The sequence below is a fragment of the Rana temporaria genome, chromosome 2, assembly GCF_905171775.1.
Source record: "Rana temporaria chromosome 2, aRanTem1.1, whole genome shotgun sequence".
Lineage (NCBI taxonomy): Eukaryota > Metazoa > Chordata > Amphibia > Anura > Ranidae > Rana > Rana temporaria.
In genome coordinates this window covers 462,037,087-462,057,526 of record NC_053490.1, presented here as the reverse complement: position 1 = coordinate 462,057,526, position 20,440 = coordinate 462,037,087, and the positions used below count along the sequence as shown (strand labels likewise).

General features: G+C 43.5%; 1 protein-coding gene across 2 annotated transcripts in view; it reads right to left on the bottom strand.

Annotated features, from left to right (window-relative positions):
* The window catches only part of LOC120927741 (transient receptor potential cation channel subfamily V member 1-like), a 112,475-nt gene that overhangs the window by 63,324 nt on the left and 28,711 nt on the right, over positions 1-20,440 (bottom strand). For both annotated transcript variants that reach the window (XM_040338628.1, XM_040338629.1), the window contains exons 3-4: positions 19,532-19,674; positions 1,458-1,610 (exon numbers count right to left, since the gene is read on the bottom strand). In XM_040338628.1, the coding sequence (XP_040194562.1) occupies positions 1,458-1,610; positions 19,532-19,674 (296 nt within the window). The remainder of the gene's footprint in view (positions 1-1,457; positions 1,611-19,531; positions 19,675-20,440) is intronic.

Sequence of the window (20,440 nt, the reverse complement as noted above, 5' to 3'; positions counted from 1 at the left end):
CGTTGCTAAGGGTAACTGAGTACAAGTTCAAGACACAGAACAACTAGTCGTTAGGTGTGGTACCTGGTAAGGTGACATAACCTCTGGTAACAAGGAGGTCAATGTCTCGCTCCCTCCTTAGCAGTCGATATCCCAAAGCAACTGGATCCAAACCCACTTTAAAGAGATCCATGGTCTGGTCAGAAGGTATGTGAAGTGGAAGAGTTCATAAGTGCCTGCATGAGGTCTATGCTATGTGCTATATTCCCCATAGAGTTCTTTCTGCTTAAAGTAGATATAAACCCAATTCATAAAATTTGAGCTGGGCACATATATCTGCAGTTCCGTAGCTAACTCCTGACACATCAGATAAAATCAGCCTGACATTTCTGTCGGTGGGAGGTTGCTATAAATAGATTAGCAGGGAGCTGTCCCTTTTACAAAACACCTCTGAGAGTCTCCGCCTATGATGAGAGGGGGGTGTGCCTTTCCTCCAATCAGCAAGTTTAGCTATCTTGGCTGTATGCCCAGACATCACACTCTGTGTTAAACAGGAAGAGAAAATCTTCTAACACGATCTGAACATTCTAAACAGTATACAGATGTGAAGACAACAGATATACATGTAAAACCTATGTAGGGAGATTTGGTTTATCTCTGTGTATCATCTGAGGCTGTTCACTTCATTGGGTGTATGGAGGGTTTACATCCACTTTAACACAGCAGACAGAGCTCAACAACTAAACTTTGACAGGTTACATGACAGGCTTTTTTCTTTCCTTTTTTAATAAAATGTCAAATTATTTCTATTGCGCTCTGCTGGCTTTAAACCTCCTATGCAAATCACACTGCTGCAGAATATTCTGGTGCTACATAAATGAAAAACAAATGAAAAAATAAACTCACAATAGAGTCCAAGAATTATGCCGCGTACACACCATCACTTTATGTGATGAAAAAAAACGACACTTTCTGTGAAGTAAAAAATGACGTTTTTGAAACTTCAATTTTCAAAGACGAAGTTGCATACACACCATCGTTTTCTCACAATGTTCTAGCAAAGCGAGGTTACGTTCCACCACGTTTTTCCATTGAAGCTTGCTTCATAAGTAGCTTCTGGGCATGCGTGGATGAAAAAACGTCTTAGAAAACGACGTTTTTTGCTACACACGGTCAATTTCTGTGAAGTAAAAAGTGCACTTTTGAAAAACGACACATAAAATTGAAGCATGCTTCAATTTTTTTTGGTCGTTTTTTACAAGACATAAAACGACGTTTTCCCCCACACACAGTCAATTAAAGTGACGTTTTTAAAAACGTCATTTTTTTTCATCACATAAAGTGATGGTGTGTACGCGGCATTAGACTGCTGTTGAGTTAGAAAGGATCACTTGAAAAGGATTTTAAGATGTTTGAGTAAAATGGAAAAGAAATTAAACATGTTCAACAGGAAAATGAAAAACACCATCTGCATTTACCTTTATAATATTCATTAGTATATGCTGCGTTAACCAATGCTTCCATTTTACCAGGTGTCTCATCAGCTTCCAGCAATATAGGAATGGTATCATTCATTCCATTCTGAAGATTCCACATGGCCTTTATTAAACATGTCTTCCCCGTGTCAGGATCTGGATATTAAAAAGAAGTATGAAAATTCAGTCTGATTTATTTGTAGGTTTTAAAGGACATTCTAGCTGAAACAAATTTTCCAGTAAATTTACAGTAAATTTACAGTAACCAAAATAATTGAGAGAGAACATGACAGATATAAAGACTTACAGAGCCTAGCAGCTCAGGTACAATGAGAAGAAACACAAGATACAAAGGGGTTGATTTACTAAAGGCACTTTGCAAATGCAGTTGCACCCATTTTCCCCAGAGCTTAGTGACTGCAGTAAAGCCTCACTTTGTAATGCATACCCAATCAGGTGCAAGGAAAATGAAAAAAAAAATACAACATTTTTTCTTGCAGATGATTGGATGATGGAAATCATGGAAATCAGCAGAGCTTCACCACATTGCCTAAGCTCTGGGGAAAATGTGTGTAACTGTACATGCAAAGTGAACAGTCTATTTGCCTTTAATAAATCAACCCCCGACTGTCTTATGACCCAAAGTGTTGGATGGTTTTGTTGCCCATAGCAACTAATCAGAATCTCTTTTTCACTTCTCGTACAATAAAACAGGATGATTGGAAAAAATGTATTTGCTGCTATAAATACGGTAATAAGAACAGTTCTTTTGTCTGATTTGTAGAATAAATAGCAATATGGGCATGAGCAGTCTTTGCTACAGTACAATGCATGCACGAAATTCCAATGAATTATAATCAGGGTCATCTTTAAGGCAGGGCAAAAGGGGCAGCTGCCCTGTGCCCTGTCATTGTTGTGGGGCCCAAGGCAGCTGCCTCATACTTGCCAACTATCACAGTTTAAATTCCCTTGTCCCTTGAAGTTTTGTGTCCTGATATCTCATTGTGAAGTGCTGCTACTAATGCTGCCCAGCTCTGCCCTATGGTTGTGTACAGATGACTCACCTGTAGACCCTGTGTTTACATGTAAATAACCATCATTCATATGTAAATAACGGGAGCATTCATATGTAAATAGTTGCAACAGTCACATGTAAATAGCTGAGACCGGTGGCATTCATATGTAAATAAAGGCGGCATTCATATGTATATCATGCCCCTCTGCAGTGAAGAGATGATGTGCTGTAACCTCTAGCAACCAGTGAGCAGTATTACTGTACAGTAATCTCTAGCAACCAATCAACAAGAGGAAATCATGTGCTGTAACCTCTATCAACTAATCAGTGAGCCGTAATGTGTGCTGTAACCTCTAACAACCAGTCAGTAAGCTGTAATGATATGCTGTAACCTCTGGCAACCAATTGCAATCACTGCCTGATCTGATACAGTAAACTGATTTTAAGTCTAGCTGATATTTATTGTATGTCTCAGAGCAGGTGGAGAGCAAAATTGCATGGGGGGGGGGCAATAATTTTTTTCCCAGGGTCCAATCAACATTAACCCCCGGACCATAGAGCACTTTTTGCGATTCGGCACTGCGTCGCTTTAACTGACAATTGCGCGGTCGTGCGACGTGGCTCCCAAACAAAATTGGCGTCCTTTTTTTCCCCACAAATAGAGCTTTCTTTTGGTGGTATTTCATCAGTTTTTGGTGGTATTTGATTCGTTTTTGCGCTATAAACCAAAATAAAGTGTCAATTTTGAAAAAAAATGAATATTTTTAACTTTTTACCATAATAAATATCCCCCACAAATATATAAAAAAATAATTTTTTTCCTCAGTTTAGGCCGATATGTATTCTTCTACATATTTTTCATAAAAGAAAATTGCAATAAACGTTTATTGATTGGTTTGCGCAAAAGTTATAGCGTTTACAATATAGGGGATAGTTTTATGGCATTTTTATTAATATTTTTTTTTTTACTAGTAATGGCGCGACATTATGGCGGACACTTTTGACACATTTTTGGGACCATTGGCATTTTTTATAGCGATCAGTGCTAAAAAAATGCATTTGATTACTATAAAAATGCCATTGGCAGGGAAGGGGTTAACACTAGGGGGGCGGGGAAGGGGTTAAGTATGTTCCCTGGGTGTGTTCTAACTGTAGGGGGGATGGACTCACTAGGGGAAAGGACTGATCGCTGTTTATACATTGTATGAACAGACGGTCAGGCATTTCTCCTCCTGACAGGACCGGGAGCTGTGTGTTTACACACACAGCTCCCGGTCCTCGCTCTGTAACGAGTGATCGCGGGTGCCCTGCGGTGATCGCACCCGCCGGGCACGATCGCGCCCCTAGTGGCCGCTACGCGAGGTGACGTTATACTACATTCTCTCGTGCAGGGGAGCCGACCTGCCGCCGTATAACTGCGGCGGCTGGTCGGCAAGTAGTTAACGACGGCCCTTATAATAATTCATAGAAAAATACAATCTTTAAAGGGGTTGTAAAGACAAAAATATTTTCCTCTTAAATTAAAGTCTGACAGTAGCTGATAAAGTAAAAAGTAATGTTTTGCATTATAACTAGTTTGATACCTGTTGAAATCGAGCTGTTTTATTCACCACCGTCACTCCTGAATCATTATTCTCACTGACTTCCTGGTTTGCGGTGCGCATTCATTCTTGCTACATCATGGCCTAATGGGAACTACAGTTCCCATTAGGCTTAGCCTCCATGCCTGTGAGGGATAAGAGAGCATCTTCACACAGGGCTGTAGTCATAGGGAGGGGGTGAGCACATTCTGCTTTCCACCATGCAAAACAGCTCAGATGCTGGTGGAAAGCAAGAAGAGGAGAGACAGGAAATGGCATTTTCAAACCTGGATTACTGTATTTTGGAGGTCAAAAGGAAAAACGAGGTAAGTGATATTTAAATGCTCTAGCTTACAGCAATCAATTGATCTAATAAAAAACAAAACTTTAGTGTTCCTTTAAGTGTATCTATAGGAAAAACATTTTAGGTGATTTGAGATTTAGGAGTAGAGGTTAGTCAAAACCCTTGTTCATTTTTGTATTGTCGTCTGTGTTCTTTTCAGAGATGCACAACAAGTGAATGGGAATCCCTTCTTTGATAGTTGTCATCATTTCTAGATTTCCACTTTTCTCCTGTTCTAGCAACGATTGCGACATTTTGGATTTTCTATTGCTTTTTATACTGGTGACCAAGATGACCAAAGCATGGATTATGACTCATGCATGGCCTATTAAAGTGGAGTTCCACCCATTTTTTTATGTTTGTCTGTGCTGCATGCTCTAATCTCATAGTGTTCAGAATGGACAATTTTTTTTTAATTTGTTGCTTGTAAATACCTTTATTTTGTAGTCCTTCATTACTTCCTCCTCCCTATTTGCCTAGGCTATTTGCAAGGGTTTCTGGGATAGGCATCATGTTTCCCAGTAGTCCTTGCAAACCTGACTGAAACCTATTACATTGCTTGTGCACTGAGCATGTGCGAGATATGCAAAGCTGAAATCCAGGAAGTCATACAGTCTGGCTTCATGATGCCCACACTTAAGATGGCCACGGTCTATTTCTAGATTATAAACTATTTAAATTCTGTAACAACCTAACAAAACGGACCTTAGTTTACAGACTAACTTTACTAGAATACATTAAGCTTGTGTATTACAGGGGTATTTATATTTAAAAAGTGAAATTGTGGGTGGAACTCCCCTTTAAGGAATGCATTTAAGATATGTACTCCTAATAGCATGCAAAATCAGAAGATACAAAAAGTAATCATACGTTTTTTTACCGACCATTACATAACATTTATACCAAGGAACTATGGGCCATATCCACAAAAGAGATACTCCGGCGTAAGCCGTCGTATCTCTGGTTCTAACTTTGGAACTGATCCTCAGAATCAGTTTTCCATAGTTAGGCAGAAGATCCGACATCTGTAAGGGACTTACACTGCCGGATCTTAGGATGCAGTACCGCATCCGCCACTGGGGGCATTTCGAGTCGAAATGCCTCTTCTAGTATGCAAATTAGCACTTAGGGCGATCCTCAAAGCTTTTGTGCCTAGTTTTTTCGCCGTAAGTGTTAGTTTGCCTGGTGTAAAACTAGGGTTGCTTTTACAAAGTGTAAAGTTAGTCACACCTTGTAAAGGCCCATTCAAGCGACGGCATTTGGTATGCATTCCCGAGGGAGAACTCCACGGCAATTTGTAAAATCCAAACCGGCATGGGTTCCCCCCCAGGGGCATACCAGGCCCTTAGGTCTGGTATGGGTTGTAAGGAGACCCCCCCCTCCGCCGACAAATCGACGTAGGGGGTCCCCCTACAATCCATACCAGACCCGTATCCAAAGCACGCTACCCGGCCGGTCAGGAAGGGAGTGGGGACGAGCCAGCGCCCCCCCCCTCCTGAGCCGTGCCAGGCCGCATGCCCTCAACATGGGGGGGTTGGGTGCTCTGGGGCAGGGGGGCGCACTGCGGGCCCCCCCACCCCAGAGCACCCTGTCCCCATGTTGATGAGGACAGGACCTCTTCCCGACAACCCTTGCCGTTGGTTGTCGGGGTATGCGGGCGGGGACTTATCGGAATCTGGGAGTCCCCTTTAATAAGGGGGCCCCCAGATACCGGCCCCCCACCCTAAGTGAATGGATATGGGGTACATCGTACCCCTATCCATTCACCTGTAGGCAAAAAGTAAAAGTTAATAAACACACAACACAAGGCTTTTTAAAATAATTTATTATTCTGCTCCGGATGCCCCCCCTGTCTTCGTTATTAGCTCAATTACCAGGGGGGGCTTCTTCTTCTACTCTCCGGGGGTCTTCTTCCACTCTCCGGGGGGGGTTTCTTCTTCCGCTCTCCGGGGGGGGGCTTCTCCGGACTCCGGGGGGCTTCTTCCATCTTCTCCCCTCTTCCGCTGTTGACTCGGCGAACCCCGGTTCTTCTGCAGATGTCCGGTGCCTTCTTCTTCAGCGCTGGCTGCCTGCTATGTTTGTGTGTTAGCTCAATTACGAGCAGGCAGCCGGCGCGGTCTTCTGTGACGTCAGGGTCTTCTGTTCTTCTCCCCTCTTCCGATGTTGACTCGTCGCCTCTTGTCGCTGCAATGATGGAAGCGCGCCTTGCATCCCATTTATATAGGCATCACCGTCCCATCATGCTCCGGTAGGTACCCACGTGGTGGGTGCCTACCCACGTGCACCCACCACGTGGGTACCTACCGGAGCATGATGGGACGGTGATGCCTATATAAATGGGATGCAAGGCGTGCTTCCATCATTACAGCGACAAGAGGCGACGAGTCAACATCGGAAGAGGGGAGAAGAACAGAAGACCCTGACGTCACAGAAGACCGCGCCGGCTGCCTGTTACTAATTGAGCTAACACACAAACATAGCAGGCAGCCAGCGCTGAAGAAGAAGGCACCGGACATCTGCAGAAGAACCGGGGTTCGCCGAGTCAACAGCGGAAGAGGGGAGAAGATGGAAGAAGCCCCCCGGAGTCCGGAGAAGCCCCCCCCCCGGAGAGCGGAAGAAGAAACCCCCCCCGGAGAGCGGAGAAGACCCCCGGAGAGTGGAAGAAGACCCCCGGAGAGTGGAAGAAGAAGCCCCCCCTGGTAATTGAGCTAATAACGAAGACAGGGGGGGCATCCGGAGCAGAATAATAAATTATTTTAAAAAGCCTTGTGTTGTGTGTTTATTAACTTTTACTTTTTGCCTACAGGTGAATGGATAGGGGTACGATGTACCCCATATCCATTCACTTAGGGTGGGGGGCCGGTATCTGGGGGCCCCCTTATTAAAGGGGACTCCCAGATTCCGATAAGTCCCCGCCCGCATACCCCGACAACCAACGGCAAGGGTTGTCGGGAAGAGGTCCTGTCCTCATCAACATGGGGACAGGGTGCTCTGGGGTGGGGGGGCCCGCAGTGCGCCCCCCTGCCCCAGAGCACCCAACCCCCCCCCATGTTGAGGGCATGCGGCCTGGCACGGCTCAGGAGGGGGGGGGGCGCTCGCTCGTCCCCACTCCCTTCCTGACCGGCCGGGTAGCGTGCTTTGGATACGGGTCTGGTATGGATTGTAGGGGGACCCCCTACGTCGATTTTTCGGCGGAGGGGGGGTCTCCTTACAACCCATAACAGACCTAAGGGCCTGGTATGCTCCTGGGGGGGGGAACCCATGCCGGTTTTTTCTTTGAAAAGTGGCATGGAGTTCTCCCTCTCAGGAATGCATGCTGAGCGACGCTGTCATTTTTTTTTAAAAATTATTTGTTTTCCCGGCGCGTCTTTTTTTTCACCCGTCGCAACTTTAGTGTCCCGTCGCAATCCACAAAGCCGCCCGGCGTCAATTACGTTCGCGCGATGCACGTCGGGAAAATGACGTCACACGCATGCGCAGTACGGCCGGCGCGGGAGCGCGCCTCATTTAAATTGTAAACGCCCCCCGGAGAGGAGGAACGCCTTACGACGGCGGCACTTAACTTACACGGCTTGAAATTTTTACGTAAGTGCTTTGTGGATCAGGCACTTAGGTAAAAACTTTAAGTCAGTGTAACTTAACTGCTGAAAGTTAAGTTACGCCGCCTGGCTGAGGATTTGGCCCTATGACTTCAGCACAAACCTACTATTATAATTGTAAATAATAATGGCAGGCTGGAATAAAAAGGCTATGGTTTTACAAAACTGCTGATTATACTGTGTTACTGTAGAATTTAGGAGGGGATAAAGACATCTTTAGGAGACATGAAAATTATACCCGCTGCTGGTTTGCCTCTGAAAGTTAAAGGGGAAGTATTGTGTATTTTATGGGAACATTTTGCGTTTTTCAGTAACTTATGACTTATCACATTTTTTCAAGCTTACCTTTCCATATTATTGTTATATTAATTGTAAAGATTTACAGATCTCTACAATCTATCTAATCATATAATCTTCAATCTACAAATCATAGATTAGGTTGGATAGCCCAGGAAAGTTGTTCTAGAGGCACCCGGCCCCACCTGAGCCCAATCTCAATCCAGAGCTCCGCCTGTTTGCAGCAGCTCTTCTCCCCTCTCTCTTCTCACAGGAGTCTCAGCAGCAGAGAGAGCCATTGGCTTCTACTGTTGTCAGTCAAAGCCTATGAGAAGTGAGCAGGGGGGGGGGGATGGAGCCAAGCCACACTGTGTGTGTCTATAGTTTCACACAGCCTGGCTCATGATTGAGTCCACAAGTCAACCCCCGTAGCAAGCACTTTGCTATAGGGGCAGACAGAGAAGAGGAGAGGCAGGCAGCACTATAGGGAGAACCCAGAAGAGGAGTTTTGTTATTAAAAAAAACAAAGAAAAACGAACCTTGGTTGGTCATAAATATTTATTTTGACGGTAAATTTAGATTTCGTTTTAGTTATAGTCTTTTGACTAAAATGCCATTTTAGTTTTAGACGTATTTTAGTCGTCTGAATTGTTTTAGTTTTAGTCGTATTTTAGTAGACTAAAATTGAATGGGTTTAGTTAAAGGAGTTGTAAAGGAAACATTTTTTTTGGCTGAAATGACTGTTTACAGGGTATAGAGACATAATAGTTAACTGATTCCTTTTAAAATTGATTAAAAATAGATAAAAATCAATCATATAATGTACCTGCAGTTTTGTTTTTGCATTTAGTTTCGTTTTTGCATGTAGTTTCGTTTTTGCATGTTATCCTGCCTCTGTGCTGTATAGAACCATAAAGCAGTAATGGTTTGGAAAATGAAACTAGAATCTCCCAGTACTGTGGTCATCAGGAAACAGACAACCAGGAAGTGTCCAGAACAGAGAAGAATTACAGCAACATCAGAGCAAAAATGAACAATGAGGACATGAAACCAGGACTGCAGTAAGGTAAAGGAAGCTATTTAGCTAAAAAAACAAGAAAATTCCTTTAGTGACCCTTTAAATTTTAATGCATTATTTAAGTATTTCTTTAGAATTGTCAAACTCCATAGAAGCTCCTGGAGTGAAAATCTAATAACATGTTTATTATTTCTGGTATTAAAGGGGTTGTAAGGGTTCATGTTTTTTCACTTTAATGCATCCTATGTATTAAGGTGAAAAAACATCTGCGGATTAGCGGCCCCCCAGCCCTCCCCGGTTTACTTACCTGAGTCCTCAAAATTCCTGTGTCGAGAACGCATTTGATCTCGGCCCGGTCTTCTCGGCTCTTCATTGGATAGATTGATAGCAGCGCAGCCATTGGCTCGCGCTGCTGTCAATCAACTCCAATGATGCAAGGGTCGGGGGTGGGGGCGGGGCCGAATGCTGTGGTCGGCGGCTATGGACGCCAACTACAGGATATGGGAGCGTGCCCGCAAGGTAACCCCCTTGGAAGAGAGCTTCCCAGGCGGGATATCAGAAGTGGGAAGGAGCCGAGACAGCCGCCGAGGGCCCCCAGAAGACGAGGATCGGGGCCACTCTGTGCAAAACGAGCTGCACAGTGGAGGTAAGTATAAAATGTTTGTTATTTAAAAAAAAAATGTAAGCTTTACAACCCCTTTAAGGTTTGAACATGCACTACCAACACAGATTTAGCCACTATGCTATATGGCATCTTTATAAATAATACCAAGTTTCATAAACAAACAAAAATATTGCTTTTTGACAAGCAAAAGTACAACTTGCAAATATAAAAAAACAAAAAACTGTAAACTATATTGACTGTAATGCCATTGCATGTATTTCCTGAATTGATTACCAACATTAAATATCAAGAAAAAAAATTAAGGAAAAGACTTTTTCTTATTTTTCTTTTTTTCTTTTAGAAGCTTAGTAGATGCCCCCTATGTATTCTTAAATGCTAGTGCAGTGTTAATTTTGATGTCAAATTTCAGTTTAGTTTTAGTCATAGTCTTTTGACTAAAATGCCATTTTAGTTTTTGTCGTATTTTAGTAATCTTAATTGTTTTAGTTTTAGTCGTATTTTAGTCTACTAAAATAATATTAATTTAGTAGACGAAAATATTTTAGTCTACGAAATTAACACTGTTGGTCATACACCTTGATTGAATAACCTGCTTTCGATCTACCAACAATTAGAGTAGATAAAAATTTAGGGCCAGATTCTCGTACAGCGGCGTATCTTTGCGGCGGCGTAACATATCCGATTTACGTTACGCCTCCACAACTTAGACGGGCAAGTGCTGTATTCTCAAAGCACTTAAGTTGCGGCGGCGTAGCGGCGTAGCGTAAATCGGCCGGCGTAAGCCCGCCTAATTCAAATTTGGAACAGGGGGGCGTGTGTTATGTAAAATAACCATGACCCGACGTGATTGACGTTTTTCACGAACGGCGCATGCGCCATCCGTGGAAATCTCCCAGTGTGCATTGCTCCTAATACGCCGCAAGGACGTATTGGTTTTGACGTGAACGTAAATTACATCCAGCCCCATTCACGGACGAGTTACGCAAACAACGTAAAATTTTCAAATTTCGTTGTGGGAACGACTGCCATACTTAACATTGGTACGCCGCACTTACGCCTCATATAGCAGGGGTAACTTTACGGCGGGAAAAGCCTAACGTAAACTGCGTAACTGTACTGCGTTGGCCGGGCGTACGTTCGTGAATTCGCGTATCTAGCTGATTTGCATATTTTGACGCGTAAATCAGCATACACGCCCCTAGCGGCCAGCGTAAATATGCAGTTACGATCCGACGGCGTAAGAGACTTACGCCTGTTGGATCTAAGGGAAATCTATGCGTAACTGATTCTAAGATACAACGGCGTATCTGGAGATATGCTGTCGTATCTCGTTTGTGAATCTGGGCCTTAGTGGATTGTTTGAACAAGACTTCTACTAATTTGCTGCAGTAGATCTAAAGGAGAGAGAATAGAGATTGCACTTTAGATTTAAAGAGTAAAGCAGCCCAAAAATGATTCTGTTTATTAGTTTCAAGGGGTTGTAAATGTTTGTTTTTTATTTTCTAAATAGGTTCCTTTAAGCTAGTGCATTGTTGGTTCACTTACTATTTCCTTTGATTTCCCTTCTAAATTTTTTTTTTCTTTGTCTGAATTTTTCACTTCCTGTTTCTCTTCAGTAAGCTTTCCACCATCACCTGAGCCATTCTGGCTGGGGGTTAGTAAGCCAGAACAGCTTACTGAGGAGGAACAGGAAGTGAGAAATTCAGACAAAGAGAAAGAAAACAAATATTTAGAAGGGAAATCGAAGGAAAAGGTAAGTGAACCAACAATGCACTAGCTTAAAGGAACCTATTTAGAAAATAAAAACGAACCTTTACAACCCCTTTAACCAGCAGGCTAAAATAAAAACTAAAACTGACTCAGTCCCCTCATCCACACATTCAAGGTGGATGTGGGAATCCTCCCGCTGATGCCTCCTGGGATATGTACATCACATCCCAGCATCAAGAGAGAAGAAAATGTCATTCTTGTCTAGGTAAGAATGGAGTTAGGGGGCGGGCTGGAACATGAAAAAAATCTGTATTTTAGATTGTCTTGGAGGGAGGATTTCAGTTACATAATGGGTGTTATTGAAAAGAAAATGGACTTTAAGTATATAACAGTTTCCTGTTAAGCATGGGTTTCAGATCATGAGGTAATGGTCCATCATATGACTTGTGAGCTCAGACAAAGTGTCTTTTCATGAAGCTCAGCACTCGGCAGATAAAAGCCGGAAATAATCTGTTAAGTGTTAAAGTCAATCTGAAGTGAAAACTGAATTATCCAATAAACTAAGAAATTAAATAACTGCACTAGTTTTAAGACTGACAGCCTAGTTCTGTCTCAGTTATTTCAACTTTTATTGTATCACTTAACGAAATGTAACCAGTTACTTACTTTAGGAAAATATTATAATTTGCAGCTCCGTTCTGTTTTCTGATAATAAACTTGGGTCATTTTATTGCTTATTCATTATTAAAAGGGGGTTATTACAATCATAAGTTTTCTTCTGAGGATTGTGGGATGCAGTCAGGGAGGAGACCAGGCCAGGAGACCAGGAGACCAGGCCAGGAGACCAAGAGACCAGACCAGGAGACCAGGCCAGGAGACCAGGAGACCAGGCCAGGAGACCAGGAGACCAGGCCAGGAGACCAGGAGACCAGGCCAGGAGACCAGGCCAGGAGACCAAGAGACCAGGAGACCAGGCCAGGAGACCAGGCCAGGAGACCAGGAGACCAGGCCAGGAGACCAGGAGACCAGGCCAGGAGACCAGGCCAGGAGACCAGGAGACCAGGCCAGACGGCCTTTTGTCACACCTTGGACACCAACTCTTTCTGAAAATTCAAGGTAATCAAAGGCAATCCATAAGATAATATTTGGCTTGTGTTTGGGCCTGCTCTGGTGTTTCCTCATGGTTGGAACTGCCTGGTGCAGCTCCTAAGACAGGGGTGTCAAACTCAATTTCATCGTGGGCCACATCAGCATTATGAGGGCCGGTTGTATCTGTAAGATTAGATGACCAGCGCATTCCCTCCCCTTACATTAGATGTCAAGAGTCACCCTACCATCAGAAGTTGAGTCCACCACTCTCCCTTCATCACAGTGCACCCCCCTTTCCTTATGCTGCTGCTGGGAAGAAGCTGGATGCATTGCTCGAAAGCAGAAAGTAAGGGCCTGGAGTAGGACCAGAGGAGGGTTGGAGCTCTCCTGCAGCTGCAGAAGAGGTAGGAGGGCCACATGAAATGGCCTGGAGGGTTAGGCCCGCGGGCCTTGTGTTTGACACCTGTGTCCTAAGACCTCTGTGGTACTTGGATCTACTCTAAGATGTTCTTGGACTGAACAGTCCTCATCTCATTACAAAGATTATCCCAAAAATTCTTTAGAGAAACCTAATTTCTTATGCTTATATCCATGATCTGTTTTTTTCTGTCATTAATTATAACTCATGATCATGTAGCTTAGGAAAGTTGACTGTTATCATTATTAGTACATATCCCACATTTACAAACGTAGTAGTATTGTGAGAGTCTTCCTAGGAACTTTCCTAGGACTGAAAACCTCTGACATTAAAAAAGAACAAAGCATATCCTTCCCTAGTGTGTACTTGCCTCAATCCAAAGCACCAAGTGTGATTCCTCTCTGCTGTCTAGTTTTTCTGCTATCTGCTGAAAGGTTTTCCTGACTCCAAACAATCACAGGTGAGGGGGCCTTCGACACACCACCTGTGATTGACAACCTCAGCTGTGCATGCTTCCTTCTGTGCTGTAAGGAGAGGGTGTGTTCATTCTCTCCACTCAGGTCTCAGGTTACACTTAGCGCTCCTTTCTGAGTTGTGTAGTGTGTGATGTCAGATAAACTGCCCCCTGGCTTTTTAATCTCAGATAAACTGTGTAAATTCTGGACTTTGAACTGAATAGGGGAAGAGAGGGCTGCAGATAAACAGATACAACTAATGCAGGAGAATTGTATCACTGTGAAGGCTAGTCTTTTCACTAGGTATATGTAAGAGTTTATAACCACTTTAAGCTGGCCATGCTCGGATCAAATTTTGTTAGATTCCTGCTAAAACAGCAGAAATTTAAGTCGTTGGTAGCTCTGCTGCCACCACCTAGATAGACAAACTTCAACTGTTTGGGTGGGTGCTCAGCCACGGGTACTGCAGCTGTCTGACTACAATAGCCAGGAGGAATCTATTAAATGTCTCTTGTTCAGCCTGTGAGCTGAACATGATAAATCTCTACATGTATGGCTAGAATTAGCTGAGTGTCACTTCTCTGACTTTGCTCTTGCAAGAATAGGCTCACCTAAATTTGATCTCTCATACTTTACTTTCTGTGAGGAGTATTTTACTTGTATGTGTCTGGTATTTGGAGCTTAGACTTTTTGGCCCAGATTCTGGTAGAATGGTGTAAAACTGCGGCGGCATAACGTATGTCATTTACGTTACGCCGCCGCAAGTTTCACAGGCAAGTGCTTTATTCTCAAAGAACTTGCCTGTAAAGTTGCGGCGGCGTAGCGTAAATCCCCCGGCGCAAGCCCGCCTAATTCAAATGATCCGGGTAGGGGGCGTGGATCATTTAAATTAGGCGCGTTCCCGCGCCGAACGTACTACGCATGCGCCGTCCCTAAAATTTCCCGACGTGCATTGCGCTAAATGACGTCGCAAGGACGTCATTGGTTTCGACGTGAACGTAAATGGCGTCCAGCCCCATTCACGGACGACTTACGCAAATGACGTAAATTTTTACATTTCGACGCGGGAACGACGGCCATACTTAACATTGGTTGCCCCTCATATAGCAGGGGCAACTTTACGCGTCGCAAATCTAACGTAAACGTCGTATCTTCACTGCGTCGACCGCGCGTACGTTCGGGAATTCACGTATTTTGCTAATTTGCATACTCGATCGGGAAAACGACAGAGGCGACACCTAGCGGCGAAAAAAAAAATTGCATTTAAGATCCGACAGCGTAAGAGCCTTATGCCTGTCGGATCTAATGGTTATCTATGCGTAACTGATTCTAAGAATCAGTCGCATAGATACGACGGCCCAGATTAGGACTTACGACGGCGCACATTGCGTTGCGCCGTCGTAAGCCCTTTGAGAATCTGGGCCTTTGTTTTTAACCCTTCTGCTGGCTTCTGTCATTTCCTTTTTGGCAATTTAAACAAGTGGGGCCATTCACATAGCTCACACTGCTATAGTTGTGTATGGCTTGTACAGAGAAGCAAGCATGTGCATGTTTGAGCATGTTATTTTGTAGGAAACACAACTGATGTAAAGGTATGTAAAAGCCAAACTAACGTGAGGTAAAAAATGCATGCAAAATTTTGTTTGCTTTTTCTTCCAAAGTGTTTCTTATGCTGAGCCAAAACATTTATACATAACTGAACCCATGGATGACTTGTCTTCTTTACAGCCTTCTTCTCCCTGTTTGGGTTACCCTTTGTATCCATTTTCTCCCTGTCTCTTTTTGTTTCTGCACCCACTCCTATGATACCATTTTTTTTTTTTTTTGTCTCAATTTTTTTTGTACACTTTGTCTTGTTTGTTGTAGTGCTGCTAGATTTGAATATTCTGGTGTTTCCTTATTAATCGTTCTTGCAAGTGGTTAGCCTGCCTCTCTCTGTCCTATTCTGCTGTCCATTCTTCACTCTCTCGGTATCCTAAAACCCCTGGGCGTAGCATAAGGGGTTGCAGGGGTCACAATCGCAACCCCACTCCTAGCTCCAGGGGGCTCCTGCAGCCTCCCTGTCATATTATCATATCCTCCACAAAGTCCAGCTCCGATCTGACCAAGGGCCCCCCAGCCAAGCTCCAGTACTGGGCTTCCACTTTATCTTCCACGGTCCACACCCCTCCGTTCTTATTGGCTGGGGACAAGCTGTGAGCCATTTCCTGAATGGAGAGGCGCACATGGTGAGAACAGCCCAGGGGCCAGGTGAATTTTTGCAACGGGGCCCACAAGCTTCAAGCTACGCCTCTGCTAAAACCCCTGGTTATGCCTCAGTTTGGTTTTCTGTGTCCTGTGTTTCCAAGCCCTGTGTGACAATAAGGTACAGTAAAACCTAGGTTTGAGAGTAACTTGGTCTGAGAGCGTTTGGCAAGACAAGCTCATTTTTTAAATACATTTTGACTTGATATACAAGCGATGTCTTGATATACAAGTACCGTCATGTCACAACTGGGGTAGATTCAGAAAGCAATTGCGTCTGCGTAACCATAGTTACGCAGTGCAATTGCTTAGTTGCGCCAGCGTATCGACTGCTCTTAATTCAGAGAGCTCGATACGCCGACTGCAGCCTAAGATATGACTGGCATAAGGCTCTTATGCCGTAGTATCGTAGGCTGCATTCTTACGATGGCCGCTAGGTGGCGTTCCCGTAGTGGTCAGCGTATAGTATGCAAATTGCATACTAACGCCGATTCACAACCCTACGTGAGCCCTGCGTACGCATTTTACGTCGTTTGCGTTCGTCGGGTTCTGCGTAAGGCTGCTCCTGCTATTAGCAGGGGCAGCCAATGCTAAGTATACCCGTCGTTCCCGCGTCGCAAATTTTTAATTTTACGTCGTTTGCGTAAGTGAATCGTGAATGGCGCTGGACGTCCATTTACGTCCACTTTGAAGCAAATTACATCCTTGCGACGTCATTTGCCGCAATGCACGTCGGGAACGTTTCCCGACGGAGCATGCGCACTACGTTCGACGCGGGAACGCGCCTAATTTAAATGATCCACGCCCCCTACGGGATCATTTAAATTACGCGCGCTTACACCGGCCATTTTTATGGAGCGCCTCCGCAAATTACGGAGCTACTGCTTCCTGAATCAAGCGTAGCGCAAGTAATTTACGGAGGCGCAGCATAAAAACGTAACGCAGTGCCTCCGTAAAAAGTGCGCGGCACTACCTGAATCTACCCCACTGAGTATAAAAGAGAAGAGAAGCGCCTTTAAGTGTAGCAATATGGTTACATTTAATGAAGGTACAACATTAAGGAACATATTGCTACACTTAGAGGTGCCTCTCTTCTCTTTTATACCCTGTAGCTCTTGCTGGATTCTGCTTCTAATACCCTTGTGGAGGTTCCCATTTGTGAAAGGACATTTTATGGTTACACAACCTGGTCACATTGCTATAATCTTTTTATATGGACTATAAACTGAAGAACCTATGAAAAAATGGTTGTGGAACAAATCATTTGAGTTTCCATTATTTCTAAGGGGGAAATTCGCTTTGACATACAAGTGCTTTTGTAGCATGTTTTTGGAATGAATTATGCTCGCAATCCAAGGTTTTACCGTAACTCCAAGGGCTCCCTCCTAGAAATGTCTAACAACCAAATACATTCCCACCAGTGCACCCATACATGCATTGAAGCACAAACCGTCTGCCATTCAGCAGCAACGTTTTTGTTGTTCTTCTTGTGTTCCAGGAATTTCTGTTATGTTCTTCTGATTTGAGCTGATCTCCCCACTTGACCTCTTTCTTGGCTAACTATTGCCTGTGGTGCTGGATCATTGCATTAACCTTTAGCTTAATTATTATTTAGACAGATGAAGTGGACTGAATGGCTGAACAATGTAATATGTAGTATCATATAAAATTGAAGCCTCATTCTTTATGTAGTAAAGTGCGTTTTTGGGCCCCCCTATATTCTGCACAGCAAGGCAACACGCATTTTTACTATCAGCAGAGACAATAAATAGTCCATGGACTTGTTTTTTTTTTTAGGATTTATTAGGGATTTCAACTTGGATAGGGAAAAAGGGGTTATGGGATGTCCAACTTGACCCGAAGAATAATAAAATGAGGACTTCCTTCTCTGGCACACTGCAAACAATAGATATTTGACTGTATTCTCTCAGAAAAAGCACAGTCTTAAGCAAAATAATCCCGTCCTATGAGTTTTGCGTCCCCCTGAATGGATTTTCAGCAAAGTCTCAACTTGTAGGAGATCTTGGTATGCTTAGTGGAAAATACCAGCCCACCTGGCTGTGGTATCTGATCCCAAGGCAAAGCATTTGGGTAGGCAATAAACTGTCCCCTGAAGACTTGCCCAAAACTTGCATCTAGCAGACTTCTCCCTTATAGGCAACAGGGTTTGTAGGTTCTCTCCAGGCTATGCAGGCTGCCCTTCCCCAGTGGACTGCAGGGCAGTGGAGCTGAAGAATCCCCCTTCTCCAGGGCTCCCTCCAAGGCTACACAGCAGCACCTCAGCCATCCATCTTCCACCCAGCTCCCCCACTGGCCAGGCTCCTCCATATTTATGAGCTAGTTTAGCCATCCTGCCAGGCCTCGCTCCTGAGGATTCGCCAGATTACCATAAATATTCAGATCAGCACCTCCTGGGCTCTGCCGACTAGCTTCTGGAAACTTCTCCAAGCTTCTATAACCAGAGATCTGTTCTGTACAGCCCTCCAGCCTGACCTAAAGTAAAACCTTTGACTCACTCCAAGGCTTCTAACAAGCCTCTATCTACATATGAGCTCCTATACACCACTTACTTTTCACGTTTCCAGGCTTTCCTTAAGCATGGAGAAAAATGTTGTTTGAAAAGGTCAATAGCTCAAGATTAAATTTACACATAAACTAAATATATACTAAACTAAAATTTTCAGTGGAGGAATTAATTCCCCTATTTCCTCTTGCCTTTAGAGGCCTACTTACAAGCTGCAATCAGATAGACATAAGAATTAGAAATGTGCATTCGTTTTAGTCCGAATGCATTTTCGTCCGAATTTCTGGGATTTTCCCATTCGTTTTAACAAATGACAACGAACACGCAGAATCTGAAATCCGAAAGATCTGACATAAAAAATGCTTTTTCTTTCGTTTCTTTGCGACAACAGTTCGCTATAGATAGAAGATTCTACATGACTGTGACAATAGCGATCTGTGCCTAACCTAACTCTATTAGTCCAAGATTATTCGACATAGAGAGAAAAGATTCAACAGTATAGAGACATGAAGATTCAATGAAGCAGCTAAAAACATACGATCGCCGCGAGCGGACATTTATGGTCAAATGCTCCGCCCATAGGCTATAGAAGAATTATAATGATGGTTATGGTTAAATATACAACATTAGAATTCTACTATAGCTTGTGGGCGGAGCATTCGACCCAAAATGTACGATTGCGGCGTCGTACAGTTTAGCTGCTCCGTCAAATCTTCTTAGAACATTCGACAGACACCATAAGCCTTCAATTGACAGATTTTCGGACAAATACATTTTTTAACGAAACAAAATAAATAAAAACGAATTTCGGGAGTAACTAAATAAATGTATTTTTCGGACAAAAACGGAATTCCGTGTGCACATGTCTAATAAGAATCAAAATCTGACATGCTCACCCTTTCAAAATTCCATACTACAGCATGTCTGCACCCTGTTTAATCTGTTTATTTTTTATAACAAATAACTTATATGAATAGCTAACATGTTTAAACATTTTAAACATGTGTTAACAGAAGCAAAATATAATAATACTGACTCAAAACTATTGTTGTTTTCTCCATCAATGTATGTATATGTAATCATTGCCTTTAGCCTGCTTTAAAGCTATTCGTCTTCTGCTGGCATTCCAATTTATCTGTGAACAGTCCGGAATTGTCTGGAAGAACTTCCAGAACTCTTACCTTTAAATTCTGCATTGGTGAGATGTTTCATAGATTTGTGCAAATAGGTTTTTAGTGCAGCAAGGTCCTCTGTGTCATGATTGACAACGGCTTCAAAGATTCTGTCTCTTGTGTAAACATCTTTAGGATCAATGACGGGGGCCCTTTGAATAAAAAAGGATGGAGTTAAAGTATATGTAAACTCAAGAATAAAAAAGGAATATATTGCAGTTTCCAAGTATATAAATGTGACCGCTTTATTTGTATCTGGTGACCCTACCAGAGGCGTATCTAGTGAAAATGGCACCTATGGCGAGCACTGAAACTGCGCCCCTGTCGAAACATTTGAAAACCATCTTTCAGATAACCTTCACAAAAAAAAACAGCTAACAAAACTAGTGATATTTATCATCCCTTGTAATACCTTGGGTAATGACATATCCTCTTTATGGGGAAATCTGGGGTTTATTAGACCCCTGATCCCTCCTCTGCCCCCCAAGGCCAGGTAAATGCAGAACCAATACTGGGAGTGATTAAATCTTCATCACTTAAGGCCTTTTTACAGAGGAGAGGGAAAAACTTATGTTCCTCCTTCTTCTTTGTGCATTGCCAATCTGACCAGGTGGAAAGGGAGAGCCTAGGAGAACAGGGGAGGGCAGTGGTTTAACGCAGCAGGGATAGCGCTGCCATTGTACATTAACAAAGGTGCTGAAAACTTGGATCCTGCCTATGCTCGGGAGGAGGGAAGAGACCCTCAGACCCTGGTAAGTGCCTTGCTGCCCAGCCACTCAACAGCACTTGCCATGGCTGCCATACCCTAGATACGCCACTGGACCCTACTAGTAACACACTTCCTGTCCAATTGTGGAAACGTTCACTGTACTGTACCAATGAACAGGATGCCCGCTCCTGACTAGGGATGGACTTTCT